The sequence below is a fragment of the Dermochelys coriacea genome, chromosome 4 (assembly GCF_009764565.3).
Source record: "Dermochelys coriacea isolate rDerCor1 chromosome 4, rDerCor1.pri.v4, whole genome shotgun sequence".
Taxonomy (NCBI): domain Eukaryota; kingdom Metazoa; phylum Chordata; order Testudines; family Dermochelyidae; genus Dermochelys; species Dermochelys coriacea.
The window spans coordinates 19,631,251-19,651,675 of record NC_050071.1 but is presented as its reverse complement, the minus strand read 5'-3'; the positions used below and the strand labels follow the sequence as shown (position 1 = coordinate 19,651,675).

General features: G+C 40.2%; 1 protein-coding gene across 9 annotated transcripts in view; it reads right to left on the bottom strand.

The window, feature by feature from the left end:
- Positions 1 to 20,425, bottom strand: part of ARHGAP24 (Rho GTPase activating protein 24) — a 353,302-nt gene that overhangs the window by 13,752 nt on the left and 319,125 nt on the right. For 8 of the 9 annotated variants that reach the window (XM_043512432.1, XM_038400192.2, XM_043512434.1 and 5 more), the window contains 3 exons: positions 11,789 to 11,921; positions 7,509 to 7,582; positions 1,508 to 1,629 (listed from right to left, as the gene is read on the bottom strand). In XM_043512432.1, the coding sequence (XP_043368367.1) occupies positions 1,508 to 1,629; positions 7,509 to 7,582; positions 11,789 to 11,921 (329 nt within the window). The remainder of the gene's footprint in view (positions 1 to 1,507; positions 1,630 to 7,508; positions 7,583 to 11,788; positions 11,922 to 20,425) is intronic. The other variant, XM_043512431.1, reaches the window with a different exon arrangement.

The window sequence follows — 20,425 nt, the reverse complement described above, 5'->3', positions numbered from 1 at the left end:
CCATACAAGTATAATTCATTTATAGTAATTTTTGAGTAGTCAAAAGATTAGATACAAAGTGAAACTAGAAACAGAAAAAAATAGACAGCAATTGAAATGAAGGTGATTCTTTAAAGGATGGCAGGCTTTTTTAAAAAGGGTGTTGAGATACCTCTTTAGCCCCACACTGGATTCTTAACACCATGACCCCTCTTTGCCCTATGGATTGGTAGCATTAGATGAGGATTGCTATGAACAATTTTTCTCAATGTATTGGAGGATAAAGGGCTGCAGAAGGTGACATCATACTAAACTCTAAGTCCGTGGGGGAAATTCTCAGAGACAGCAGAAAAAAATAAAACAAAACAAAAACCCAAAGAAAAATTCCATTCTTGCCTTTTGGAGAGGCATTCTGTGCGGGCCTCTGTATTTTCCTGCTGGTTTCTGAGAAATGAAGGTGCAGTTTCCAAATGGAAAAAATAAGCAGTTCCACCATAAAAAAGGCAAAAGTCCTTTGAGCAGCTTCAAGACTTTGCTCATGGTGACTTTTTTGCCATGTTCATAGTAAAATGCTATCAGCTGTATTTGGCATCCTTCCAAACACATAGCTAGAATTGTCTTCTCTGGGAGTAACATGTACAAAAGATCCACAGGACAGGCCTTAATGTCACCAACTGATGTTGTGAAAGTTTGTCCCAGACTTAATTCTTGCAAAAACACTGGGGTTCAAATGTGAATATTTGCAACATGAAAACAAGCTGGTTTGCACAAAGCTAGCACCTTTCTCGCTAAAGTGCAAAACAGATTGTGGGTGATAAGAGGGAGATTTTAAAGAACGGTAGCTGCTTAAACATATGGAAAAATTATCTGAAAATATGTAGATTTTGAGTTATTTTACTTCTTTACTGGTAAAATTTGTCAATCAAATGCTCTAGCATTGGATTTTTGAGTCATCAAGAAAGGTCATCAAGACTGGGTCTTTGGGCACTTCCATAATATAATATTTACTACTTAAATATTTACTGCTTAAACTCTACTCTGAAAAGTGACAGTAAAAGTGGCATTGTAGTATTACAGCAGGCCCTATGAAATGTTGCTGACAAAGGATTGCCCAAGGTGCAAATAAGTGGAACAGTGTGGCCTAGGAGATAGAGAATGCTGGACTGGGATGAACGAGAGCTGGGTTCTATTCCTTGCTGTACTCTATGAGGCCTCAGACAGACCTGTTGAGTAAGAAGTTGCCATTTTTACGTCAGTTTTCAGAATAGAGCTACACTTTAAGGAAGCCATGTGTGCTACAGTATCTGAGGCAAAGTCAATGCACTACAAAGGAAATTTCAATTTCCTCTGCAGCAGCATGTTCGGTATAGCAGTTACTTTAAGTTACTATAGTGGAAGAAAAATTGTGTCTACACACAAACAGGCAAAAGTAATTTTTGACATCAGACCACCCAAAACGTACTGTTGATGAATTTAAAGAAGTTACTTCTTCCTGTTTTAAAGTTGCCTACAATTTTCCTTAACTCACCCTCCATGATAGTCAGAGGATCTTCCACTTTTGGGCGCAGGATGTTGGGACCAAATACAGTAGCCAGGTTTTGCACGCTCATTTTGTTTACACCCGCATAGGATTGGACTTCATCCAGGAATCTGTGAAATAGAGGGGGTAAAAAGAAAAGGAGTACTTGTGGCACCTTAGAGACTAACAAATTTATTAGAGCATAAGCTTTCGTGAGCTACAGCTCACTTCATCGGATGCATTTGGTGGAAAAAACAGAGGAGAGATTTATATACACACACACAGAGAACATGAAACAATGGGTTTATCATACACACTGTAAGGAGAGTGATCACTTAAGATAAGCCATCACCAACAGCAGGGGGGGGAAGGAGGAAAACCTTTCATGGTGACAAGCAGGTAGGCTAATTCCAGCAGTTAACAAGAATATCAGAGGAACAGTGGGGGGTGGGGTGGGAGGGAGAAATACCATGGGGAAATAGTTTTACTTTGTGTAATGACTCATCCATTCCCAGTCTCTATTCAAGCCTAAGTTAATTGTATCCAGTTTGCAAATTAATTCCAATTCAGCAGTCTCTCGTTGGAGTCTGTTTTTGAAGCTTTTTTGTTGAAGTATAGCCACTCTTAGGTCTGTGATCGAGTGACCAGAGAGATTGAAGTGTTCTCCAACTGGTTTTTGAATGTTATAATTCTTGATGTCTGATTTGTGTCCATTCATTCTTTTACGTAGAGACTGTCCAGTTTGGCCAATGTACATGGCAGAGGGGCATTGCTGGCACATGATGGCATATATCACATTGGTAGATGCGCAGGTGAACGAGCCTCTGATAGTGTGGCTGATGTGATTAGGCCCTATGATGGTATCCCCTGAATAGATATGTGGACAGAGTTGGCAACGGGCTTTGTTGCAAGGATAGGTTCCTGGGTTAGTGGTTCTGTTGTGTGGTGTGTGGTTGCTGGTGAGTATTTGCTTCAGATTGGGGGGCTGTCTGTAAGCAAGGACTGGTCTGTCTCCCAAGATCTGAGAGAGCGATGGCTCGTCCTTCAGGATAGGTTGTAGATCCTTGATGATGCGTTGGAGGGGTTTTAGTTGGGGGCTGAAGGTGATGGCTAGTGGCGTTCTGTTGTTTTCTTTGTTGGGCCTGTCCTGTAGTAGGTGACTTCTGGGTACTCTTCTGGCTCTGTCAATCTGTTTCTTCACTTCAGCAGGTGGGTACTGTAGTTGTAGGAATGCATGATAGAGATCTTGTAGGTGTTTGTCTCTGTCTGAGGGGTTGGAGCAAATGCGGTTATATCGTAGCGCTTGGCTGTAGACAATGGATCGAGTGGTATGATCTGGATGAAAGCTAGAGGCATGTAGGTAGGAATAGCGGTCAGTAGGTTTCCGATATAGGGTGGTGTTTATGTGACCATCGCTTATTAGCACCGTAGTGTCCAGGAAGTGGATCTCTTGTGTGGACTGGTCCAGGCTGAGGTTGATGGTGGGATGGAAATTGTTGAAATCATGGTGGAATTCCTCAAGAGCTTCTTTTCCATGGGTCCAGATGATGAAGATGTCATCAATGTAGCGCAAGTAGAGTAGGGGCATTAGGGAACGAGAGCTGAGGAAGCGTTGTTCTAAGTCAGCCATAAAAATGTTGGCATACTGTGGGGCCATGCGGGTACCCATCGCAGTGCCGCTGATTTGAAGGTATACATTGTCACCAAATGTGAAATAGTTATGGGTCAGGACAAAGTCACAAAGTTCTGCCACCAGGTTAGCCGTGACAGTATCGGGGATACTGTTCCTGACGGCTTGTAGTCCATCTTTGTGTGGAATGTTGGTGTAGAGGGCTTCTACATCCATAGTGGCTAGGATGGTGTTTTTAGGAAGATCACCAATGGACTGTAGTTTCCTCAGGAAATCGGTGGTGTCTCGAAGATAGCTGGGAGTGCTGGTAACGAAGGGCCTGAGGAGGGAGTCTACATAGCCAGACAATCCTGCTGTCAGGGTGCCAATGCCTGAGATGATGGGGCGTCCAGGATTTCCAGGTTTATGGATCTTGGGTAGCAGATAGAATACCCCAGGTCCTGGCTCCAGGGGTGTGTCTGTGCGGATTTGTTCTTGTGCTTTTTCAGGGAGTTTCTTGAGCAAATGCTGTAGTTTCTTTTGGTAACTCTCAGTGGGATCAGAGGGTAATGGCTTGTAGAAAGTGGTGTTGGAGAGCTGCCTAGTAGCCTCTTGTTCATACTCTGACCTATTCATGATGACGACAGCACCTCCTTTGTCAGCCTTTTTGATTATGATGTCAGAGTTGTTTCTGAGGCTGTGGATGGCACTGTGTTCTGCATGGCTGAGGTTATGGGGTAAGCGATGCTGCTTTTCCACAATTTCAGCTCGTGCACGTCGGCGGAAGCAGTCTATGTAGAAATCCAGGCTGCTGTTTCGACCTTCAGGAGGAGTCCACCCAGAATCCTTCTTTTTGTAGTGTTGGCAGGAAGGTCTCTGTGGGTAAAGTGAGCTTCAAGATCACAAAAGGCAAAGAGATCAGTGATCTCTCACTGTACTTTTTGTATGGCATTCCCTAGTTGTTGTTTTTTTAAAGGTCACCACTCTGAAGCATTGTTGTAGTCTGGGAAAAACAGGGCAGTAGTTGTGATGCTCCCTGGATTCTGAGGCATGTCAGAGGGGGAGGGCTCTCAGTTACTACAGAGAATTCTTTCCCAAGTATCTGCCTGGTGAGTCTTTCCCTCTTGCTCAGGGGCTAGCTGATCACCATATTTGGCATCAGGAAGGAATTTTCCCCGCAAGACAGACTGACTGAGACCCTGGGGGTGTGTTTTGCCTTCCTCTGCAGCATGGGGTATAGGTCACTTGCAGGTTTTAATGGTGAATGCTCTGTAACTTGAAGTCTTTAAATCATGATTTGAGGACTTCAGTAACTCAGCCACAGGTTAGGGGTCTATTTCAGGAGTGGGTGAGGTTCTGTGGATTGCAGTGTGCAGGAGGTCAGACTAGATGATCACAGTGGTCCTTTCTAAGCTTAATGTCTATGAGAGAGCCTTATTTCTGCCTGCCTGGAATCAGCTCAACACCCCTGGATACTGGCAACACAAGCACTCCCCTCCACACCTCACTGTCTCTTTACAGGTTAGCGATAGGCATACACTAACCCCTGAGTCCTCCAAGCATCCATCAGTAGCATCTAGCCCCTGCTCCACAGGATACTCACTGAATCACCAGGCCCACTGTTTCCAAAGGAACAGTACATGCCAGCTTACTAGTTTGCCTTAAAACACAGCTCTCATATATGTTTACAGAGAAAGCAAGTATAAGTTTATTTAACAAAGAACAGAGATTCCTATGATAGCAAGCAAAATGCTGGAAAAATGCATTTATATATATCAGAACATGCTTTCCATGGCCTAAATTTAACTAACAAGATTTCCTCCTGTCTAAAGAAAGTTTTCTCACCCAAAGTTCTTCCCAGCATTTTCAGCCAAGACTGGCTGGGATCCATTTTTCATGAAGCAAACCCTCTGTCCGTTTACTTCTTCGGTGAAGGATGCCAGGAGTCTTTTTTCACCTAACGTATACCAGACAGACTTTTGATCTTCACTGAAAAGAGTGTCTCTCTTCCCTCATCTCCGGCTGTTTACAGTTTACTGTTAATTTTCTTTTGAAGTCTCTGTAAGCTCTTCCTTAACATATGACTTAATATGCTAACAGATTGTGATTGTAAGACACACACTATACAAAGATTAGTTTGGGAGAGAAGTGTCTCTCACCTCCTGTCTAGAGAATTGTCTCGAGGCATGCTATCAAAATGTGCCCTGCCTTTAACTACAAGAACATTTTCCTTTCTATCCACGCACACCCCTTCTGACATGTTAAGCACCACACATCTCACACTGATTATGCCAGTGTGACACAGGCTTTCATTAGAGTCCATTCGTGTCATCCCACAGATACCAGATGCAAGGGATACCTGCAGCCCTTATGTATCCCTGTACCCTCTGCCAGTTGATTGAAAGAGGTCCCTGGGTTTATTTTCTAATGTACCCAAGTTTTCTAGAGCATAATGCTCCTTAGAGCTAGCAGAGTTGAGCTCTTATCCAGTGTACCTTGTAAGTTTTCCAGGGAAGGAAGCTTTTGCATATCTTACTGTAACAAGGCATACAGGCCCTTTAACCAAGGCCACACTGTCCTGTGACTTTTCAATCCCAAACCAAGGCTATTTTGGGGGTTGTCATTTCTAGAATGATTGTGGGGGAAAAATTCTGAAAACCTGCTGTAGCAGTTAGGCCTCCCATTCTCCACAGCATACTGGTTGCTACCCCAAGTGAATTGAAAATGGGAAATTATTTCTTTCTTATCCTCCGCATGCAACCCTGATATTTTCTCATAATGTTATATAAAAAGCTTTAAAGCTTAATTGATAAATACATTCTTGATATAACATTCAGTGTCTTACCAAAATCCATAGATACTGTGATGCTAGCAGCCCAGGTGCCAGCTCATGCAAAGGTCCCCATGTCTGAACTGGACACTAACATATACATAGCTGGAATGTATCTGTCTCACTTGTGGGTTAATATTGATAAAATAGGTATTAGAAATGTTAAGACTCTATTGAATGCTTATGAATTACTGCATGCATTAATCTTACTTGTAATATCTGTGTTCCATATTGTAACATAATATTTGAGAAATTGTTATGCATCTCCCAAAAGAGGAGACACATCATTACCAGATGGGTTAGGGTTGGATCTTACAACTGGAAACTCCCACATCTGGATTGAGAAACCATCAAGAAATGGACTGAAGTCTCTTATTACTCTGCTGTCCTCCCTGTGAAGATGAGTCATGCAAGGGACTCTTCCCATCAGCTGAGTTTGCAGCTCAGAGCACATGGCAGAAGGAGGATAAAGACCCCAAACCAAAGGAACTAAGGATCTCTATGCTGCTTGGACTCTGGGGGAGGGGAACCAAGTTGTTTCTATGCATAAGCAAGAGATCCCCAGCTGCTTAGCTTAAGTTAGCCCTAAAAGACAAATTAGAGCTTGCTGATTATAGAAGCCTATATTACCTTTTGAAATCTAAGACAGTAACTCATTCATATGTCTATATTTGCTTGCTTTAACCTTGCTAACTCTTTATTTTCCTTTTCCTATTTAATAAATTGTCATATAGTTTACTATAGGATTGGTTATAGGCATTGTCTTTGGTGTGAGACCTAAAGCACAACAGACCTGGGGTAAGTGGTCTTTTGGAATTAGGAGTAACATGAATATTGCTGTGATTCTTGGTGTTACGGGCCATCTATCCAAGAGATATGTTCACCTGGGTGGCAAGAGAAACCTGAATACCCAAAACGATTGTCTGTGGCTCCATGTTAAGGCTGTTGAAGTGCCTGAGGAGTTTGTGCTGGGTGGGTGAAATCTAAGTTAGGGATTTACAACCAATTTGGGGTTTGTGTCCGTGTGTGTAACAGTCTGTCCTGAGGTTAGTACTCACGATCTTGCAACACCATTGGGAGCTTCACAGATATTAACATGCAGGAAACTACATCAAAACATTACCTGTTATAAGGTTTTATCTCACATCCCCATGCACACACACCACCTTACCCTTCTGGTGTTTTGACCTTTTTAACCCATGACTCCCATAAACTGTTGAATCATCAAGGCCAACAGGAGCTTCTCTCCAGGTAAGTGACCTGCACACATAGCCCTGCTTCCCCTTACAGAAGTAGGTAGAAGGTGATATTCCTTTTTCCAGCTATATTTCCTTGCATTTCGTGCTGGGTGTGGGCTGTTCATTAATCCTACTTCCAGCTGTACAACTTTATTACTAATTACTAACTTAGTAATTACAATAAACAAACATGTGATTGTGTTAGGTTAAATGTACCAGTACTCTGACTCTCTTTGTTAAACTTCTCTTGAGATATATTCACCCAGACAGACATCAATGTCTTCTAGGGCATAGAAATAAATACCTGTTTGATAATCTTTCAGGAGCACTTACCTACAGATATATTTCAGCAGATTGTAATTGACAGGTGGCAGACTCTTTACTTGTTTCACTAATTCCTTCACCCCCTGTGCAAACAAACAAATCAATAATACCAACATTGTTGAGATTTTGGTATGAAATAAATAGAAGATACTTATGGAAATGGAGTAAAAGAACTGTTTTCTTAAAAATATCCAGATAAACAATGATCACTAGTGTCAAATATAAAGGGAAGGGTATCCACCTTTCTGTATACAGTGCTATAAAATCCCTCCTGGCCAGAGGCAAAATCCTTTCACCTGTAAAGGGTTAAGAAGCTAAGGTAACTCCGCTGGCATCTGACCCAAAATGGCCAATGAGGGGCCAAGGGGTGGGGGAGAACAAAGGGTTTGGTCTGTCTGTGTGATGCTTTTGTTGGGAACAGATCAGGAATGCAGCCTTACAACTCCTGTAAAGTTAGTAAGTAATCTAGCTAGAAAATGCGTTAGATTTTCTTTTGTTTAATGGCTTGTAAAATAAGCGGTGCTGGAGGGAATGTATATTCCTATTTTTTGTGTCTTTTTGTAATTTAAGGTTTTGCCTAGAGGGATTCTCTATGTTTTGAATCTGATTACCCTGTAAGGTATTTACCATCCTGATTTTACAGAGGTGATTCTTTTACCTTTTCTTTAATTAAAATTCTTATTTTAAGAACCTAATTGATTTTTCATTGTTCTTAAGATCCAAGGGTTTGGGTCTGTGTTCACCTGTACCAATTGGTGAGGATTATTATCAAGCCTTCCCCAGGAAAGGGGGTGTAGGGTTTGGGGGGGGATATTTTGGGGGAAGACATCTCCAAGTGGTCTCTTTGTTTAAAACTCTTGGTAGTGGCAGCATACTGTTCAAGGACACGGCAAAGTTTGTACCTTGGGGAAGTTTTTAATGTAAGATGGTAAGAATAAGCTTAGGGGGTCTTTCATGCAGGTCGCCACATCTGTACCCTAGAGTTCAGAGTGGGGAAGGAACCTTGACAACTAGCCGGTAGTATCCATTTCATTTGGACAAAGCAACATTTTGGCTGGCTCCCAAGGTCTGCACTAGCATTAGACAAGCAGAAGATTCTTTCAGTCTGTCCTCTCACTAAGATTTAGAAGAGCTGAACAATGTGAACTTGATTTCTGTGCCCACTGGAAATAGCCTCCGGCTAAGCTCCTGCCGCCAGTGCATTTGGATGCTGTTTTAATTCAGCCTTTGGTGCTTTGCCAGCCACCATAGGGTGTTTGATTTCAGTGGGTCAGCAAAACAAGTGCAACTCAGGATGGGAAGGTCATGATACTGCAAATATTTGCTGGGCAAATGATAGAAAAGGAAGTAAGACAAACAGCTATCTAGATGAACAGCGACGTCGTTTGTAACTCATGCTTTAGAAGAGTCCAATATAGAAGACTAAAAAACTAGTCAAACGATCTAACAAGCAGATTGCTAAGCCAGCATTACAACAGGATAAAAAATGGCTTATAGTCTCTAGCACTGGTCATTCACATTGCCAGTATCACATGGCAAGAACTAGCTCTAGGTTCACACAGTCACTGAAGTCTTGTTTTCAAATACATTTAATAAAAAATTTCATGTGATGTTCTCAAGAGAAACTATACAAACATTGCTACTATAAAATGACAGGTTTTAGAGTAGCAGCCATGTTAGTCTGTATTCGCAAAAAGAAAAGGAGTACTTGTGGCACCTTAGAGACTAACAAATTTATTTGAGCATAAGCTTTCGTGAGCTACAGCTCACTTCATCAGATGCATTCCATGGAAAAAAAATTTTTTCAAATAAATTTGTTAGTCTCTAAGGTGCCACAAGTACTCCAACAAATTTATTTGAAAAATTTTTTTTTCCATGGAATGCATCTGATGAAGTGAGCTGTAGCTCACGAAAGCTTATGCTCAAATAAATTTGTTAGTCTCTAAGGTGCCACAAGTACACCTTTTCTTTTTACTATAAAATGGACACATTTAATTAAAGAATGGAACACAGAGCAGCAATTAGCAGTGTGATGACAAGTTGAATAGAGGTTTCAAATGGGATTCCACTGCAGTTGGTACTGAGTTCAGTATGATGAATAGACAGACAAACGGACTATACAAAAGTAAACAGCAGTGCTTATCCAAATCTCTAGGTGCCCCTGCCATAAATTACACACACAAAAACATTGAACAGCCAGCAGAACACACAGCTCCCCCCAAACCCTTCTAGACCTAATACAAAATGCTCCTCCACACATCTAACCCCCAAATCTCCATCTGATCCTTATTGATTTAGTGGATAGGAGATGGAAAGAATCAATTCTGGCTGGTGACTCAGAACAGGGAGGATGTCAACCACTTTGTAGGAGGGATTTAAATGTTAGTATGGTTTTGGAAAATTAGAGGGATGGGCTGAAATTAATAGAACAAAACCGTTAATGATCACTCTGAAAAAAAAAAGACTGAGAGATAACATCATATACTAGCTGCCAATGAGTACATAGAGGCTTCACCAGAGCAAGATATATTGGCCTTAAATTACTGTAGGGAAAATATAATCGGTCAAATCCTTCATTCTGTTACACAAGTTTCACACCAGTAGAACAGAGTTGGAAATCTGTCTCTATATCTTTAAGACACATTAGACAATGGGGCATGTTTCCAAGATAAATGATAGAGTAACTGATGTCAGAGTTAAATCAAGACCAACTTGCCAAATATCTCTGAGTGATGCTTTAATTACAATGGGCCCAAGGTGAAAATTTCAGAGCCTAAATCCCATTGACTCTGACTTATGACAATTTTATCCCCAGTTAATTCCCACTTAAGTCAATAGTTTGCTGTTGACTGAAACAGGAATTGGGTAGGACTAATAAGAGCAGTCCTGTTACAATGGAGGATGACAGCCTAGATGACCCAAAAGAAGTCTCTTTCATACAAGATAGAACTCTTCTATCCCAATGCAGTCACTTCCAACCATAATTCAATGGTATGCAGTTTATATAGGTAGAGAAGTGTTCCTTTTATTCCCATATGTCTATTTAGATTGCCATGTGAACAACAGATTTCATTTAAAGATAACCTACAAAGAAAACTGTTCACAGAGAGTAGTTATCAGTGGTTCATAGTCTAACTGGAAAGGCATATCGAGTGGAGTCTTACTGGGATTGGTCCTGGGTTGGGTTCCGTTCAAGATCTTCATCGATGATTTAGATAATGGCATACAGAGTACACTTATAAAGTTTGCAGATGATACCAAGCTGAAAGGGGTTAGAAGTGCTTTGAAGGATAGAATTAAAATTCAAAATGTTCTGGACAAACTGGAGAAGTGGTCTGAAGTAAACAGGTTGAAATTCAATAAGGACAAATGCAAACAACTCCACTTAGAAAGGAACAATCAATTGCACATACATACAAAATGGGAAATGACTTCCCAGGAAGGAGTACTGCAGAAAGGGATTTGGGGAGTTGTAGTGGATTGAAAACTAAATATGAGTCAACAATGCTGATACTGTTGCCAAAAAAGCAAATATCATTCTGGGATGTATTAGCAAGAGTGTTGTAAGCAAGACAAGAGAAGTAATGCTTCTGCTCTACTCCACGCTGATTAGGCCTCAACTGGAATAGTGTGTCTAGGTCTGGGCACCACATTTCAGGAAAGATGTGGAAAAATTGGAGAAAGTCCAGAGGAAAGCAACAAAAATGATTAGAGGTCTAGAAAACATGACCAATACGGAAAGATTGAAAAAAAATGGGTTTGTTTTCTCTGGAGAAGAGAAGGTGTGTGGGGGGGGGGGGCAGCTTTCAAGTACATAAAAAGTTGTTTCAAGGAGGATGGTGAAAACGGTTCTTGTTAACCTCTGGGGATAGGACAAGAAAGCAATGGGCTTAAATTGTAGGTAGGGCGGTTTAGGTTGGATGTTAGAAAAAAAATTCCTAATTGTCAGGGTAGTTAAACACTGGAACAAATTGCCTAGGGAGGTTGTGGAATCTGTGTCATTGGAGGTTTTTAAGAACAGGTTAGACAAACATCTGTCAGGAATTGTCTAGTTATTATGTAGTCCTTCCTTGAGTGCAGGGGACTGGACTAGATGACCTCTCAAGGTCCCTTCCAGTCCTACACTTCTACGATTCTACATCATTAGAAAGACATCCTGATATGGTTCAAAGATGTGCATTTAGCAAAGAGTGAAAGCTGATGCAAAAACTAGAGAACCTGTGCCAAAACCAAAGTAGATTACAAAACACCACAATCTATATAAATCACAATCAAAGCAGAAAACTCACTGTTTCCTCTTCCTTGCTGAGCAATTTGGCGCAGGAAAGAAAATCCTCATATTTTGCATAGGGGATAACTGGTTCTGGGAGTTCTCTTAGATACAGTTTGAGAAGCGATGCCACTGTGTGCACATCCGTACTGCTGTGGGAATGGAATGAAAACGATTACTGCTGAGGGATCTGAGAAATGCTATACACAGCTAATGATCTCTAGTCTACTGTTTAACTTTTTCAATACTGAATCATCAGTTTGTTAGCCTTACATATAGCTCCAGTATCTTGTTTTAGCTTTCTTTGCACTGCTGAGGATTTGTAAAAATACCTGTAACAAAGGCTTTCATAATTCTGATGATATATTATTTTTAAACAATTATTTATCCTACAAAATAAACATTGCAATATTCACAACATAGGTGCTGGGAAGATCATACCTTTCATATAGGTTACAAACATCCCACATGAGGAATGCAAATACCACCTACTCACCTGACAGATTTAATTTGTACTTGACCAGAAATTAGGCAAAATTTTTCAATACAAGGAATTATATTCTCATAACAATCAACAATTTGGCTCAGATTCTTGACACCTGCCTCTAACGTAGCTGAGTTCCAAATATCTGTGCCCTGCATGGTATCAATTTTATATCAACATGTTCTGCACAAACCAATTTATTCCACACGTTTAATGAAAGCTTCCTCTTATCTGAATCGTAGTTAAATCCCCAGGTGTGCATCACTTTCCCAGTAGTTCCCCTGAATAATTAATACTGTGCATTTTAATAGCACCTTTCAACAGAGGATCTTGATGTGTTTTGCATATACTAATGATTTAAGCCCTCCTCACCCTTGTGAACTGGTATTATCTCCATTTTCTGCAAGATAAATTGAGGCAGAGAGAGAAGGTGACTCAAGATCACAGAGTCACTCAGCACATTGTCAAGAATAGCTTTCCAGGGCTCAATTCAGAAGTGAGTCTAAGAGTTAGTGTGCAACACACATTCTAAAATCCCTCTTATACAAACAGAGTCATTTAGACTTAGATGCACAATTACTTAGTTACAACCCCCTTATGCATCACCTCAGAAGTTAGCCCACTCCGACTACTGGAGTTTAAGCAAGTATAAGCTGGTGTACAACATACACCAAGAGACAGAAGAGTAATAAGAAAATCAACAGGAAGGCATTCTACAGTAGGACATTCCCTACTTAATCTTACACATTCTCATACCTTTTTATGTCTCTCTGGTGTATAAAGTTATATCCATGAAGGACACATCTACACTGAAGTTGGAGGTGTGATTGCAGCACGTGTGGACATTCCCAAGCTAGCTTTGACCTAGCTAGCGTGAGTACCGGTTCAGTGAAGCTGTGGCTTCATGGGTTGGTCACCCCAGTACATACCCAGGGTCCCAGACTGCCACAGTTTAACTGCCATTTTTACTAGAGCGAGCTTGGGTATATGTCTCACATGCTGAAGTCACACACAACATCTGACGGCAAACATACCCTTAGACTCATTTGTGCATCAGTAACTGGGTGTAAGCAGATCAAAGGGAGTCCAGATGATTATAAGCAACAAACAAACAAACAACTAACAAACATCAGTTTTAACATCAGCTCTGTATTCACCCTGCCAGATCTCCTTTTGAACCCTTGTTTATCAAAACGTTTTAAATGGCATCAGTGTTTCAGATAAAGAGGGTTGTACTAGAATCTGAAATTCTCCTCAACCACTATTAGGCTTATGAAAGACTTGGGAATCTGATTTCAAATTATCCCCATGTAATTCAGGATAGAAAGAAAACTGCAGAAATTTTCTATAACACAGACCAGGTTCAGCATATATTGCCCCTTTTCATCTAGATGTGTTCATGTTTTATGAGAAAATAATATAATTTTAAAATTAACAATGTCATAAAGAGAACAATTATATAGTATGATGCTGTCACAGTTCAAGGCGATTGCACCTGTATTCCCCCTCTGTAGTGGATTCCTCAGCCATCACCTCTCTTGGGTAGAAATCCACGTCTCTCTCCCTCCTGATTTTTTTTTCCAGGCTGCATAGTTCTCTGCCTGAACTGGAATTCCCCCAGCAAGCCAGACTGTCTAAGCAGGTCAGCATCTACACTTTGCTTTCTCTTTCAACCCTACAGACAATATATTTGCCACCAGTTATGACTTATCACACAGCTCTTTATAAGCAAGCATATTTGTTCTCAAGGTGAAAGCATTACAGAAAAAACATATTTAAAACAATAAAAGATCCTAAGTGGCATGATGATAAGCACGTAGATCATCCCAACTCCATCTATGGCTATGATAGGAGTCAATCCTTCAAACCCCACAGAGGAGCTTTTCTGTGGTTTAAAGTTCATAACAGCCTTAGCTCAGAAGTCGTACACCCATGAACAGTTCAATCTTTCCTTTATACAGTTTGGGCATTTGATCTTGGTCTCACATAACAGGTGATCAGCAAACAAAGGCCCACTCCTCAGACCATAACTTCAAAAGGCTGGGTTTTTGCATAACCAGAGATGGGGAGTTAGCATTGGCCTCTCTCTCGATTTTTCCCAGGATATTCACTTCACATATATTGTCCCAAAAGACCATTCTTGTCTGCCACATTGTTTAATATAATCTTCTGATCATCCAGGCCCATAATAATACATAACCTTTGCATTTAATACAATGGAATCCAAAGGTACTTAAACTTAACTCAACCAAATTTTTCAAGGTTATTGAAGAAATTGCCATATCTGTCACAGAAGCACTTACACTTTGCTAGAGGTATTTAAATCAGTGACTTTGGAAGGTCCTCTGTTAAACTAGCAACAGCTTTTACTTAGCTACATCTTAAGAAGAACACTTGCAACAACCCTAGGTTCACTGAGATTATGGGCATATAAGAGATATAACATGGGGGGGGGGCATTCAGCTGTCTCCACATTTGTAGGCCCCAGGCTTCATGTAACTACACAACCAAACCTCTACCAAGGGAGCCAAATGAGCACAAAGGCTGTATAGGTGGTGGTGGTGGTGACAGGGGCGATATATTTTATATAAAATATATTTTATATTAGAGCAGTTTGACTAACTTAATGTTCCTTTTGTGGAAAATTTTGACATTTTAAAATTAATTTCCATTCAGAATTAGAACCAGAAGTTGAAATACTGAAATTTTTCACAAAATGAAAAATTCAAAAAATGTCTAAACTGGAAATGTCAAAATGGAAAATTTTGACTTTTTTGATAAAAATGAAATTATTCAACATCTCAAAATGATTTTTTTTGTTTCATATTGAATTTTAGAGACTAAAATATTAATTTCATAACACTGATTCCAAACACATGTTTTAATTTCAGTTTACCTGTGTGGAAAATCAAAACTGTTAGAATCAAAATTTTCCAATTGAAAAATTTTGATGTCAACAAAACCACATTTTCCAACAGGAAAAATTTTCAGTCAAAAATTTCAACCACCTCCAGCCAAACTCTGAATCAGTACTCTTTTGGGCTTCTCAGGTAGGGTCAGATTCAAACCCCTGCACTTGTCCCCACTATGGTTTTAGTTCTTGTTTGGATCCAATGCCAGGAAGATTATTTTCTTTCATTTCTTCATTTGGATGTGTCTGAAACACATGAGAACAGTTTTACACATGAGATTTCGGTCCATGATGGTGGATCTCACAGATATTGACAAGTTTCCACCATACTGGTCCAAAATATTGTGTTACTTGTGTACTATCATATGAGTCTATTTTTGATTTGGACTCGTACTCAGATTCGTAAACCTCTGCCTATGTGCAATACAGATCAGATATGAAGAGCAGCTACTCACATCTCTGTTTACCAACCCAATACAGACAGTACAATTCAGGTGCCCCTGCTTCATACCCTGAAGCTCCAGACTCAGAGCAGTGCAGTTTTTCCTCTCTTTTTAAAATGCATGCAATAGTATACTCAAGGAGTTGTCACTGGTTGGCCTCATAATAGAAGTAAGTCTTAGCGAGGAAATTAAAGAAGTTTTAAAAGCTAGCTTGCATGCATGTACACAAGAAGCAAATTGGTAGGAGATTATTTCTGTTTGCCTATTACACCAAGCTAAGGAGGAACAGGGAAAGCTAATTAAGGAGCAGAGCTCTGTTGACAGCCCTATTATTGGAGCTGTCAGTTGTCTGGTGAAAGGGAGCAAGCACCCTGAACTGATTGCATAAGTATCCCCTCACTGGATTGAGCCTCAAGACCAAAAGTTGTCATCTTGTGATCTCTCCTAAATACCTTTTATTGAACAAGAACACCCCACATGTGTGGCTCAGGAATTGAAACAGTCTGAAAGAGCCTATATGGCATCCAAAATTGACAAACCTTCCAGAAATAAAATAAGATCTAAGACAGACAAATTACAAACAAACAACAAAAGAATTAGCAAGAGCTGGGGGGGGGGGGTCACCAAGTGAGAAGGTTAAACAATGCACTGCCCAGCTTTCACTTCCTGCCAGTGCCAGTACCGTGGAAAAAGCTTGCAGTATTTTATAAAGATGTGTACAGTTCTTGATATAAAGCAAAGTACTTGAAGGCAAAGTAGCTGGAAAGACAGACAGGAGGAATAAAAGAAAAAAAATGCTACCTGTGTCCAGAGTCGTCCACATGGAGAGGTTTGTAAAACACTGATATCAGTGAGCCAACGAATACAACAAAATAAGGCTTGTATTTCCAAGGTAAACTACATGTTTAGTTTGGTTTTATCTCATTTCGTTTTACTAAAACTCCAGTATACTACTTGTTTATTGCTACTAGATATAGGTCTCTAAGAATGGAACTTTCTAGTTTGGGGATTGGACCCTACATTTGAACCGTGCAGTTTATGCCTAATTCTAGACTGAGGTAATGCATATATCAATTTGGTTCTAGTGTACCAGAAGCATGGCATGTGCTGACTACTGTTGCATTATCAGTGTAGCATCACTAGATGGTGCAATTGCTAAGAAAGATTATCCTATGTTTTGAAAATGTACAAATGCAAAGGATTTCTTTCAGCTGTGCTGGAACAATGCCTGAATGCTATATTGAAAGCCTCAGTGTATAACACTGATCAAGTTACCATGTATAGTTTAATAACTATACATTTGTGAGACTGTTTAAAACAAACTCTTTTCTTATATTCAGCAACAACATTAAACTTTCTATTTTTTGAGGCAAAATACTAATAGATCTGAAAAAATGTAGAATAATGGGATTAAAAGTGAGAGTATTGCATAATTTGAAGAGTATTTACATCTTGCAATCTAGTACTAAATTTTCTTCCTTTTATTTTAAAAGTAGAGATGCACTTGGACTACAAAATTCGGATCTAGATTTTAAACCCTGCACAGTTTGGGGTGTTCCAATCCAAGATTGTGGTTCTACTGATTTCAGAGTCAGAAGACAACTGTGTACATGAGGCACAATATTCCAAGCAGTCCCACATTTCGGGAGTGTTCAACTCTTCTTCTTAGTTTTCTTGCACTGAAGTGTCCACACCATAGAGATGTGCATTCCATTTAACCAATTATCTTTATATAGCTATGTGGTTGCTCATAATGCCCACATCACCTTAGTATCAGAGCATCTAACAATCATTGATAAACTTTATCTTTACAACAGCCCTATGAAGTGGGGAAGGGCTATCCCCATTTTTCAGAGGGGGAACTGAGGCACACGATTAAGGGACTTGCCTAAGATCACACAGGAAGTCTGTAGCTGAGCTAGGAACAGATCTCTTGCTAAAAAAATCCTCTAATTCAATCACAAGTTATTGGTCCTGATACAAGCGTTAATGGGGTGAAATGTTGCAGCCTGTTATGCAGGAAGTCAAAACAGATTATCATAACATTCCCTTCTGGCATTAAAACCTGAATGTTCCCTTCTGGCATGAACTCAGATGAGTGCCCTAACCATCAGGCTATAGAGTATTCTGGGATGGGTGGGCGTGTCTCAGACTCTCCTGTTGAAACTGTTCCACTTTGCATAAATAATTAGATATTTATTGGAGCACGGACTGGAACCCAGGTGTCCCCCCCCCCCCGCCAAGTGGGTTCCCTAAGTACCAAACTGTAGCATCATTCTCTCCCTGGATCAGTGACTATTCAAGTCTTATATACGAAGTAGGACAGCTTTGACAGGAGAGATTGGGAGCTGATCCCCTGAACTGGTGGCTCACATAAGCCACTGACACCTATACACCCTGGGGAAAGTGCATTACCACAACCAATATAAATCCTCTATAGCCACAGTATATTTAGAGCTAGCTGGTTGGGCTGACTAGCACACAATTTAATTTTACAGTACAAGTTCTGTGGAATTTCTAATTTCTTTGCCTCTCAGAGTAATCACTGTTTCCCCAAAACACGTACCTGTATGCCCACTAGTGGACACACAAGTACGAACGTCAACACGTATATTAATTGCCAAAAGTTTGCTTCCACCCATCTCAATATAAAGGCATTATTTGTGCAAACACAGCAAATCCCTTTCTTGCAATTAGACTGTACAGATTTAATGTTCTTTTTATCCGAAGTCTGTGTCATTAGCATCCCTGATGGTGGTGCTGTTTTGACAGCACTTTTCTTTGTGTTATCACAGACATTGTGGAAGTGATTGTCAGACCAATTATACAGCCTGGGGATTCTCACCCTCTCCTCCATAAACAATAATTTATTGAAGCACAGCAAGTCACCATAAATACATCCATAACCCTCACACTCGCAGACAAACACACAGTGCCTTTATGGAGCTTGAGTCAGCACTTCAGAAAGCAAAGTCAACAAGCTGCTAACAAACTTCCAGTGGGGAAAAAGAACAGTGCAAGGTCACATCAGAGAAAAATTAGTATTATGTCCAGGGGCTCTATGGACAGGGATAATAGTGCATAAAATTACAAATAGTAAGGAGCTGTAAATTATGGGTCTGGAATTCCACAGAGAGGCTCTAGTAGTATCATAAACGATGAGAGCAGAGCTCAAGTGCTTTGTGTAGTCATCAGAACCCTGAGGTAGAATTACAGTCCCATAATTTAAAATGTTGCTGTTTTAAATGATTAGAGACAGAGTCCTGATTCTGTCTCTGTAACCCCCCCTTCCCCTGCATCAATATGCTCTCTGATTCATTTAGTAAGTTCTCCTTCTCCCCCTCTCAGTGACTCACCTACTGCTTCCATATCAAGCTGCTTTCAGCAGTGGTGGAGTGGCTTCTTTTATAATGCCAAGCACTATCCATTCACAGAAGGGCCAAGCAAACCATCTCGCAGAACACAGCAAACACCAACACACCCTAAATGGCTGGAGGGTGCATTAATAAGGAGCAACTAGAAGCTCTGCCTTCCACATAACGTCTGACCTAGGAAACAAAGGGCTACTAGACCCTACTGGACAAGTGAGATGTTAAGACCCCAGAATATTTTACTACTAAAACACTGTGAAATGAAAAGGAATGTTGAGTGGAAACTTTGTTTGGGTGCTGTAATTATACACAACTCAGTTCAAAAAGAATTAACCCAACATTAAAGTTGAGAAACCAAGTACTCAAAAGTCAGGGAGCCAAATTCTGCTCTTAGCTATGCCACCGTTAATGCACAGCAACACCACTGACTTCACTGATGGATTTGGGCCAAGAAATACGAAGTTAATATTGAATGCTCAACCATAATTCTGTTCCCTCGTCCACATGCCTTGGAGCATGGTCTCTCTCTCTAGCTTTACTGTATGGTATAATGTTTGCCATATAATACAGCATATAATCTAAATAGCAGCCTGATTCTTACCTGTACCCTTATAGACGTACCTCTAGAGCCAAATCCTTCAACTTTATTTTTGTGCCTGAACAACCTGGTCCTCTACCCTCCTACCCATCTGTTCCTAACCCCTCCTATCCCTCAATGACTCTGACTGCATTTTCAATAAAAGTCACTCTCAATTCTCACTTTTTATTAAGTGGGGGGAAAATAAACTCTGAGTCTCTTCCCTTGTTCTAGTAATTACTAGTGTGAGAAGCTTCATTAACGTCAAAGGCAATATTCATAGTAGCAAGCCTGGTGCCCAGGAGTAAAGATTTGCAGGATCAGCTACTGAATTATGAGCCCATACATTTATGATGATAGCAGACAAATTTGAAGAGGCCAAAAACTCTTGCCCAAAGAGCAGCCAGGGTCATAGCAATTTAAAATTGAAAAATAAGGAGAGAGAGAGAGAAGAAATATATGGGAGGAGGTAAAAACACAATATAAAGAAGAAAAGTAAAAGAGAGATAAGGGTTCAGAGATATGAAGAGGTAAGAAAGATGGTTGTGTGTGTGGTGGGTGCATACAGGCAGATTCTCATAATTAGCAAAGTAAAATAACTTTATCCGACTATCAGAGTTTGAGATAGACAGATTGTTTTTTATAGGAATTTTGCAGGGCTCGTAAAAATATATAAAATCCAAGCAAGTAAAATAATAATTGTTATTATTTGTTAGTCTGGAAGGTCACAAATCTTACAAACCCTGAGCAGTGATGTCTTTAAAATTAACATTTCTGAAAGCTTTAATGTGACAACAGAAGTCATCCTTTTTTTTGTAAAGCTGCATTCATGGACATCTGAAAAGTCATTTATCATCTAAATGTGAAATA